This window comes from Anopheles marshallii, chromosome 3 (assembly GCF_943734725.1).
Source record: "Anopheles marshallii chromosome 3, idAnoMarsDA_429_01, whole genome shotgun sequence".
NCBI classification, from domain to species: Eukaryota; Metazoa; Arthropoda; class Insecta; order Diptera; family Culicidae; genus Anopheles; species Anopheles marshallii.
The window spans coordinates 42,126,223-42,137,425 of NC_071327.1; the positions used below are offsets into that span (position 1 = coordinate 42,126,223).

General features: G+C 37.3%; 1 protein-coding gene across 1 annotated transcript; it reads left to right on the forward strand.

Annotated features, from left to right (window-relative positions):
- The first annotated feature begins 1,662 nt into the window (after positions 1-1,662).
- On the forward strand, positions 1,663-7,804 carry LOC128714431 (uncharacterized). The gene is made up of 3 exons (XM_053809306.1): positions 1,663-2,198; positions 3,292-6,114; positions 7,723-7,804. Exons 1-3 carry the CDS (start codon positions 2,005-2,007, stop codon positions 7,802-7,804), a joined length of 3,099 nt encoding a protein of 1,032 aa, XP_053665281.1. The 5' UTR covers positions 1,663-2,004.
- Positions 7,805-11,203: the final 3,399 nt, after the last annotated feature.

An 11,203-nucleotide genomic window follows, 5' to 3' on the forward strand; every position in this document is an offset into this window, starting at 1 on the left:
CCTTGGGAAACTCGGTTGAGAATAGTTCCCAAACTCCGGATTTTGTTCCCTTGGGTTATTCGCGTAACTCGGGAAAAGACTGTGTATTACTTTGCAATACGTGTGTTGTAAACGGTTCACGTGTAATTCATTTTCGTGCATGTATGGTGCCGTCCTATTAGGCGCTAAAGAAAACATAAAAATCGGGTCTAAATGTTGCTTGGGTAGGTTATTGACTGTGTAAACTACCCCCTTATATACCCTTCTTATCGCCAAATATTCGAAGAAGTGGCTGTGGACAGTTTGAAGCCTAAATTTTCGTCCAAAAATATTTTTCTAGAATTTGGCGTTTGCGAAAACAATGCTAGACCTTCACGGTCTATCGGATTATAATTTAGTTCCGTTGGGTGGTCTATTTAATAGTGGAAAATTGCATTCTACTAATCCAGCGTTTAATTATGATGTGCCGTTTTATTCTTATCTTCTTGTTGTTCTTGTTATTTTTTCTTCCATTCAAACCATTAATTTAACTTTAAAAATTATAATATTTCAACCGCCTTTTTAAATACCAAAGCAAATTAAAAAAATAAAAATCTTTGCAGCAAAATCTCACCACACGCTATAAATATACTAAGTTAAAATGTTAGCTTATGATAATAGTAAAGAAAAAACGGAATAAGAAGCCTAAAGGAAATTTGAAATTGAAATGCTCAGAATTCTGACCAATACAAATTATATGATAACTAAAATTGATGTGTCGGACTTGTGATAATTTTCTACTGGAAAATGTTGTCCACCTGTTTTCGAACGTGTACAATGTGTTGTGTCTACTGTATCTTGAACTTTAATAAGAGAGTGTGAGAAAATTTTCGCCGCGTTTGCGCACTTCGTTGTCTACGCCAGCCCAAAGTGTATCAGAAATGGCAGCAGTAATATTATAGGTTGTCCTTGTTAAATAAGAATAGAAAATTTTCCACATTTCTAACAAGTTGGAACCTAGTATTCCAATATTGTGAAGTTTAGTACATTGTCGCTGAATACCTTTTAAAGTATTAATCTTCGGCATACGTTCTGTGACGCTGTGTAGTTAAAACGATATCCATTGTCGAAAACATATTTTGGCCTTTTATATTTTTTGATAAATTTGAGTACGTTTAAAGTGGATAGGAGATTTTTGTTGGCATTGGAACGGAATCCTGTTAATTGGTTGTTGCAACAATGTCTAAAATTGCACAAGAAAACAAAAAATCTTGCTTATACTCATTTGGACGTTGGTTCATGTATGGTTATGTACTGTTACTCCAAGTACCCTCCATCAACGGTACGTACGTGTTTTATAAACAATTTTGATATTTAGTAGAACCATGATATTCCCTGGAGTGTTGAATTTGATTTCGTTTAGTTCATTTGATACTTTTTCGATAACCCGTTAGTTCCACTCTAGTTTCAATAATAACGATCAATTAAAATTTTATTTTATATAGCAAGAAGTTTTTCATTTCTTTTTTATTTTTGCAGGTGCATATGGAAATGTTGTGTCTCTACCAGGGGAGTGTCGAGATGTGAATGGAAAAAAAGTGGAACAAGGTGATAGGAAATAATAATAGTTAATGCTTGTTAAGATTCGTAACTGCATTTTAAAAATATGCCATTTTCTCTACTTCGTTCGTAGATGCACATTATGTGCCACCAGGATCGGATGCCTGTCGACTATGTTTATGTGACAATGGCCACCCAAAGGCTTGCAAAGCAGTGCTTTGCAGACCACCGAACGATTGCAAATCCTTTCAGATTGGTAGTTCCTGCTGTGAGTTCATCTGTTTGGATGACACAATAGGCAATTCGGCAGATAAAAACTACGATGTCGGCATGTGACTAGTAGCTACTGGAGTGATCGTTACCTTTTCGTTAACCCTGCTTTTCTTCGTTATCAGTCGCTTAAGACATCGTAAAAGTCGTGCTCAAGAAGGGCGCGAAGTCATCGATGATCCTAACCAACGCAATTTGGTGAACAACGTGGGTTATATGGGAGGCAGTATAGGTTATCTCGGTGGAGGAACGATGAACATGGATTATTCATATGTAGACCATGCTGTCGCTCCACACTACCAACTTTGGAAACCTCCTGGAGCGTATTATACGAGGGGAGAAGCTCCACCTCCTTATGAAGAGGCCATAGCCATTGCTCACGCTGAATCGTTAAGTTCGTGTACTGTAAGGTAAGGATCTGTTTGTATGTAATATAGGAAGCATGAGGCTATGTTAGTTGTAATTAAATTAAAATTATGATATATTCATTAAGCAATTTTTTCAAATATTGAGTAATTTTTGGGTGAAAAGTTTTCATGTGGTACTAAAACATAAGAGGACTTGGCCTGCCTTTTTTGGATTTCCATGACTTTTAATAATCTTTTGTTGTATCCGTCATTTGAATTTGTATTCCAAAATCCATAATTATACATAATCTTGGCTAAACTGAGAAAGCCAAATTTACCAATATATGGACATCGATTATTTTTATTTTTTTTATTTATTCAGCAATAAAGTCATAAAGCCAAAATAATTCAAAAATGGCTTGGAGTAATATCTTAGGAAAAATAATCTTATGACCCTGTTAACAATTATCACGATAATTAGTTCCTATAATTTGTTTAATTTCGATGATCGCTCGTAATTATATTTTGATAAATTTTTGAATACAAATCTCAGTACATACGATTCCTATACTGTTTTACTGAAGGTTATTTAAGACTTAATTGAAAACGACCATATTACCGACGAATTAATAAAATATATAAAAGTAATTTGTAAAGAATATAAAAGTATCTCCGTCAATCTTTAAAAAAATAAATTGCATGTGTTTTTTCCGTAATTGTTGTATCATTTGGGAAAAAAATGATTCCTTACTCCAGTTCTTTCTTAAAAGGGAATTTTCATTCATTGTTGTGCATGGCTATTAATTTTGTTTTGTTAATTTTGTAGAAAATATTTTTTGTTACACTGGACAGCAGTTGAGTTTTATTGTCGTTAGAATGGTCAGATTTGAAACTACCACACATGCGTTAACAAAACATGTTACTCCTTTAAAACTTACTGTTATAATTTGCTAGTCATAAGGGATCAATATCGTCCTGGTTCTGGTTAACTAATTATCTGCATAAATGTTACTAATAGTCTTATTGTTCCCATAAAAGAAACATAGTCTGCATTCATGAAGAATGACAAATTGGTGCAAAAAGAACTATTGAACTGTAAACAATTAAAATGTATTTTAACTGTACATATTTTCTCCGCTTTTACATACCATTCCAGCGTCGCTACATCAACAGGAAGAAATTTTCCACTCGGAGTTGTGCAAGATTCCGATGCTATGTCAAACATTACGGCAAATACTACGAATTTAATAAGTATTAATATTAACGGAGGGGGGTCTGCCGCAAATGTTACTGAGATCGGTAGTGGGGATAGCAGCATGGGGGCTCGCAGTGTGGCCACTATTACTAACGAAGACCCACCATTTGTAACCTCCGCCAGTAACCGTGTTAGTGGTATTAATGGACGTTCAAACGTTTTAAACGGAGAAAATAGGCATAGTAACGAGACAAACGATGACACAGCTATGACAATTTACAATCATCAAGTATCGAATATTTTACACCAGAACGATGTAATCGATGTTAACGCTGGGAGTCTCTGTGAAAATGTAAATTTAAGTAGTAATCACCATTGCACCGGAAGCAACACGATTGCTTTCAGTAGCGTGGGGTCAGATCTATGCATGAACTCTAGCTGCGAGTTGAATATTAATGCCCATCAGTGCAACTTAACGCATCCTCAAGCCGCTGTTGCAGCCGTTAACGTCACTTCCGTGGAATTTGGCGATGCAGGAGTACATAGAGTAGCTCCGAAAGAGGACCATTGTTCTACCATGTTTAATAATCCAAACCGTCTGTCGGATGGTGTCGAAAAATTTGTTGATGCAAGTCATCATCGTCATTGTCAGCAAACGGGCACTGGAAACTGTGGAGACGAATGCGCACAATTACCAATTTCTTCTCAATCTCCTATATCACAGTCATTGATACAATCCGTCCCGGTACCAGCAATGTTCAACGATGATATGATAAACGACGGCAAGTTTAGCAACTATTCGGAAAAATCCACTGATGTTATCAAAAACCGATTAACGGGGAAAAAATACCATCGCACTATTCCTCGTCATTTTTCTGTTGTTGATCCTATAATAAATCCAATCAAATCAAACTTCATGGCAGCAGGGACAGCAGCCACTGCCACTACTCCTTCCGATTCTTCAGCATCATTCACTGTATTGCAGCAGGATCATATATTGGGAGATATAAGAGATAAGCAAAGTTTGCAACGCACTTCTACGCAAGGAGCGGGAGGCGTAACAACATCGCCAAACATAATGTTGACCTCAGTAAATGGAAATACAACAGTAGCAAACCGGAAGGTTTGTCAATGTCCAATACAGCATAAAACAGTGTCGGGTTATCAGTCAACAACTGCTGGAAGATCCTCGGTTCTATCATCAGTTCCAAGCGATGATAGCTACCGTAGCCTACGTACAACATCAGCCGATATCAGTCTGCACAATCGGGGCGATACTAGCAACAAGCAAACAACAGGCTATAGTAACCTGGTCATAGTTGCGAGCAAAAGAAACAATGGATTAGGAACGTTGAGAGAAAGTTATGGTACGGAAAGAACTGCACTAAAGAGAGGTAGCGATATGGGGCTAATGAATCAGCGGTATCATGAAAAGGAGCAACGTAAAACGGCTTTGACGTTTACTGACGCTACCGTAGGTACTGGAGTCAACAGGGTTAAGGCTAAGCAACAAATTAATTATCAACATCGTCCACACTTAAACCACAGCTCACACAGCGTTGCATCTGAACGCAAGGTGAATACTCATTTGCCATTGGATGATCTAGCGTCTACACGCTTGACAACCAGACCGGGAATAGAAGGTGAAGATCGGTCCCATTCTATTCTCAAAAAGCCTTCGTTAAATACAAACGCAGAAAATGAAGCGAACAGTGGTTTGCATAATCCCATTTTACCCCCGAAGGCTAAAAAACAACAGCAGCAGCATTCACAGTCACATCAAAATCAAGCATATAATAAAAACATAGCTGCTGGAAATCAACATCAACTGCGCGAAGGAAGTTTAGTGCATCAGAAATTAATGTCCCTTCCAGAAAAGTCTAATGATGTTAACAATGGAGGTGGAAACAAATTGCGGGAACTTCGAAAGTCGCCAGTCCACGTTAACTACGATACAGGTGGTGTGCTAAAGGTGTGCAATAGCAATGTTTTGACCAGTGGATTTTCAAATTCTCTACCCAGACACTCGTTTACAGCAGCACGAAATTATGAAAAGAAGCAGCGCAATGATAATTTGTCATCGTATAATTTCGGTAAGGGTTCCAAGTATACCAGGTCCGATGGGGCTGATAGTGGGTACGATAGTAATACGCTGCCGAAAAATATTCCTAACCACAATGGACGTAAAACAAGCCTAGTAACGGAAGCGGTAAACCACATTCCCCCTATTATTAATATTCCAGTTACATCACACAGTGCTATGGCTTTTGGAAGAAATGCAAATTCCAACAATCTAAGCATAAATACCATGAACTGCTCCAATAGTGCAACCGCTACAGTAGTAGGAAGCAGCAACCATCCGTCAGTTTTACACGGTTCGACGGAAGGTGCGCTAGAACTCACTGTAACGAGCACCACCAGAAATGGTGTTACCGGTGATGGTGATGATGGAGGGACCAACAGCAATTCATCCAAACAGCCGATTCTTCTGCCATTGCCCGTGTTGATGACGACTATCACAAATTGTGCCAATCCGCGGGAACACATCCTACCGAACGACAACAGTCTCGATGAGGACTATTTAAGCGAGTGCGAAAATTGCAAATCTTCCGCTAACAACATGCGCTACTATCTCGATTTAGAAGATGGTAGTAAAACTTGTGCTCCCATACAGGAAACAATGACATTGCAAAGGAAAATGCCAGACGTTGCAGAGGAGGAACAACAAAATTATTATCGTGTATCTTCGACATTACCGACAAATACCAGTAAACGAAATGTACCGTAAGTGTATTTTACTGATTCTTGCTTCATAACTTTGCTACTGCAGTGTTGTTTTGTTGCTTATATCTGTTGTTTTGTTTGTGAATTATTTGTCCTGTTCAGCAAGATGTTTGTTCTGTCTTGCAAACAATTCTACATAGTTCAAAATTCGTTTGTTGTAACAAGGGTTGTGAGTAGAGTAGTTTCCTTAGGTCAATAGCATATTGCAAACCAAAGATTATCATTCAGATTAGTAATCAAACACGTTTTATACATATAATTTTGTTTTATGCATATCATTTTGCACTAGTGTTTATTTGCATTAGTGTTTATTAACGATATGGAATATTTTGATTATCTAGTATACACTCAAATACAGTTGATAATCTTTTTATACAAAAGCTACAAAACTATTCTAGTAGCTGTAATTTTTTAGCTCACGGATAATCTGCTCGCCGGTTTGACGATTGGATGAGCCATCAGCATTATAATTTTCAATTTCTTTCATAATTTATAGCCAATTTCGTAAAATATTGTATTTTACATCTCAACTCTTGAACCCGCTTATACGTAAACAGTTTGATCAATATTGCATTTACTAAATTGTGCACGCGATACCATATCCAGTTTTGGCGATTCAGTAATGTGTACAGTCCTTTCCCGAGTTACGCGAATCTTAAAATGTTGACAGTTTGAGTAATTTTGTATGTGGAAATTATTGTTTTTTTTTTGTAAATGTACTTCTTCTTCTTTATTGGCCACAACAACCTTAACAAGTCTAGGCATGCCATATCTGGCATACTGTGACTTTATTTACCCGTAGCTGGATAGTCAGTCCTGCGTACGGGGGATTGGTCCGGGTGGTCCGTTAGTGTGTATACCGGCGCCGCTACCATCATGCCCCTTTGCCATTGTACAGTGTACAGAATTTTAAATTTGCCTCTAAAATACGTTATATTTAAACATTAAAATTATTTTTGTTGGTAAAAATTTACTATAATTGTCGAAATAGACGAAAAAATATCAATTAACATTATGCTTCGTAACGTGAAAAGAAGAATTCGATCACTGAATTCTACATACAAACGATACAGGGTTCAACAGTCCAGAAAACAACTGTCCACAAGATTATAACAACCGACCCTTAGACTTGACACCACTGTCTACCACTTGTACACACGACAGACGGTATAAGCTAATCTGTCCAAATGATTAACACAATAGTCAACTTCTTTTGAACAACTGTCATCTTCGCCATTTCGGCTACATGTTTATAATGTACACGCACATCTATAGCCGATTTCTAGATTGCTTAATTTATGATATAGAGGTGAGTTATGCGAATCCAATTTGAGGTTTCATTTTACTGTTATGCAATTTAGCCATTTAGTATTATAATTCAATCGCAAAACTCACCTGTGTTAAAATAAATTAAGCGGGAATAACTAGAAGTTGACTATTGTGTTAATCATATGGACAGAGTAGCTTACGCCGTTTGTCGTATACCTAGCTTTTCCCGCTTGCTTACATAAGGCACAGGTGTAACGTTTTTAAAATAAACTCAAAAAACTACAAAATAGTGATAATAACACAAATCTAACCATACTTTTTATTTCATGATACTTCCAGGGTTGTCAACAAGGATCGAGTAGCATGGTTTTCTACTATACCAGCTAGTTCGTCGTCGGAAGATGAAGAAGCTTGTGAATAAATTCACTAAAATGGCATACTTGTTTTAAGAAAACATTCCGCCATGTCTAAAACTCGATAGTAGTAGTAACCAACGACAGAAGATTGCATCTTTACTGAAAAAAATAAAATCTTCAATACGTGGAAATATTTAGAATATAAATAGTATTTAAAGTCGATAAAAATATGGTGAAAAATCAGCACATTAATTCAAATCCATTACAAAGCAGATATAGTATTAATTTTCAGCATTGTACCGTAAAATCCAAACAATGGTTATATGGATTTACTGTAATCTGAAAAGTTGGTGTATATCTATTTTTGTCAAAATTCTAACTCGTGGAACCGGGAAAATAAATGATAATGTAAAAAATCTGCAAACTTGTTTCTTATTCCTTGTATGAGGTGTTATGGCGTTAAATATACCAAGTGGTCAACATGGAACATTAACCACGGCTCTAACATATGCTGCTTCGGAACATATGTAGTGCTCGGTGATTGCATCATTAAAGTTAATAGTTTGTGAACGAATTATCTGCTTATCAGTTCTCATAAAATCGTGTACCTGTGTAATTTGAATTATATTAAAGGTATTATTTAACGTTTTGAGACGTTTTATATGTGTCGTAATTGGCTGCGAATGTGCTGCACTCGCTGGATTTCGATACATGGAGGAAGATCTGTACTGTACGTTAATTGCATGTTTTTGTTGTGTATTTTAACATTAAGTCGCATTAGGATGCCTGTGTGTCGATTGTGTTCGATGTTTTCAAATGTGACATTCAACTTTGGTTCTCGCGAATCTCAATTTTTTTACATTGCTTGTAATTTTGTTCGTCGAACTGAATTTGAAAAATTTCAAATCATCTCGAAAATACGTTACATTTTAACGTTAATATTAGGGCCAATTATCTATCACAAACAAGATGGTTTGAGAAAATACTTTACAAGATGTAGAGTATAATGAGAGCACTGACAGAGGACTGGCAGGAACGAGAGAGTGAACTCAAGAGGTTAGAAGCTGCAGGAAACTAACGGCAAATATTGGCAGAATCAATGTCACAGTCGAAGAGTGCGGAATTAAAACAAGAATAAAGCAATTGAGCATAAGTGAATTCTACACAAGACAAACGAAAACAGATTGCTTGATTGCTCAAAATTGGACCATTCAAAATTAGACACAAGCGGCCTATTGGCTGGACACACACGTACGTCCACTGGACGTCCGAAATCCACGAAGTCATACAAAAATTAAAAAAATGGGTCCTGCCGTGGACGCGTCCACAAAGCACGAAGTGAAAAAGGAATCGAAAATAACTATTAGAATGACGGGTACGGAGCATACGGGCTGATCGTACGACAATCGCTGTCTCGCTTAGGCCGTGCTCTGGGATTTGTCGTATACGACCAACGACAACGACATGTTTTACGGGTGCTCTAGGAGTTGTCGTATACGACAAACTATCAAAGCACGATGTTTAAATTTTTGTTGACGGTTGAACGGATTTGTTTTGATTTTACCCCTTGAAGCGCTTGTCAGATGCTTCAAACACTCAAGATCCACATATACTAGCTGTGCGAACGACAAGTTTTACGAGGTTTATAGAAAAAACAAATTGATTTGTATGACGACAGATGTTCTACCAAGTTTGATCGGATTTCACAGAGCACCTCCATAGAGCGCCATACGTTTGTATTTGTCGTTGGTCGTATATGACAAATCCCAGAGCACGGCCTTATGCGTACGGTAACGAATAGGTGTTTATGATATGGACGTGGGCAGGATGTGGACGTCCCGTGTGTGCACAGCCTATAAATACACATCTAGGTTCGAACTCTTCGAAAACTCTTCAATATTTACTTCAGATTCGTTCTAACATAAAAAATGTACATTTTGGTAGGAAATACACAATAAAATCACTTAACAACAAGAGAGTTTGAAGATTTTTTCCGTTGCAATTAGTTGCCGGAAAACAGTTTGCCAAATATGTGTATAGTTCACTGTTCTTTATTCCGTATTAGAACATACCGCTCAAGCGCATCTGCCCCTCGATTCCCACTTTAATCTCGAGCCATGCTGTCACTCACAAAGTTCTCATCGTGCTTAAACACACCATTCTCACGGGTTTCCATAACTCTCATCCCTACATCTCTTTTCTCGTCAAAAAAATAAGAATTACAATAAAACAAATTTAAAAAAAATCATTTACTCGTGCCTCGCAGGAAGCTTACATATTCGTTTCGGTCTGATTTTGTTTCCATTACCTGAAGTAGTTACCGTTCCTTTTCCTTTACTATTTTGTACAATTGTTTTTGCTTGTATCTTCTTAATGTGCGCAACCGGCCGCCGGTACTGCACTCCTTGGTCATGAACTACTATTGTAGTTATTTTAGTTATTGTAGGTATTTCCTTCTATTTTTACTACTTCATAGAACTCCCTCGACCACCCTGGTTCCAACTTTCCTAGTTCATAATTTCGTATTCTTACTTTATCTCCTACTAGAATTTTAGAAACTTGCTACCCCCGTATCTTATCGGCGTAAATTTTTCCTTTCATTTTATGATTTGGTTCTGTATCTTTAGTACTTTCATCTCTAATCCAGCTGGAGTCTGTCTTTAGTGAGGGTAGAAGGTGCTTTATTGGTCTTCCCGTCAGTAATTCTAATGGAGCTTTACCAGTGTCGTATGTTTTTATGTATGCATATTCTGATTTTCTGGCTTTGGCTATACGTAATGCTCGTAGAATTCCCTGATTGTTCCTTTCATTTAGGGCCAATTGGGAATGGTATGAATCAATCTCACATTCCTTCGACTACAATATGTTTAAAAGTCCTCGCTCGAAAATGGTGGACCATTGTCACTTCTAATCGTTTCCGGGTACGATTGTTCTTTAACCACTGATTCTAGTGCCTCGATTGTTTTTGATGCCGATGTGTCACTTATTCCATAATTCTCATATATCTACTGTAATAGTCAACTATCACCAAAAACGTTGCGCATTCTTTTGCAGAAACACTAATGAACAACCCTCATATTCTTGTACATAGTTTTCTACTTCGCGATCCATATACTACCACCATAATCTTTCTCTGAGGTTGCTCTTCATACTCACTGTTCTGAGATGGCCTCTGTGTGCTATTTGTAATGCTTGTCGCCGTAAACTACCCGGAAGAACTTTTCGATCATTTCTAACAACTATTCCGTCTATTATTCCCAATTCATTCGAGAAAGCTTGAAAATGTGCCAAACATGGATCCCATGACTGATTGTTAATAGTCATCCTGACTTTGTTTAACACTTCGTCTCGTAGCTGTATCTTCTTTAATTTGCGGTAGAGTAATTGCGATATGCTCGTCTCCAAGAGCATATAGGAAATGCTCCGTATTATCATCAAATGGCTTGTCTCCAGGTAAGGGACAC

Bases quoted from the DNA above. Each gene is read 5' to 3' on its own strand.
- LOC128714431 (XM_053809306.1), top strand. From the start codon at position 2,005: ATGGGAGGCAGTATAGGTTATCTCGGTGGAGGAACGATGAACATGGAT. The intron at 2,199-3,291 runs GTAAGGATCTGT...ATACCATTCCAG, and splicing joins TTAAGTTCGTGTACTGTAAG to CGTCGCTACATCAACAGGAA. The intron at 6,115-7,722 runs GTAAGTGTATTT...TGATACTTCCAG, and splicing joins ACCAGTAAACGAAATGTACC to GGTTGTCAACAAGGATCGAG.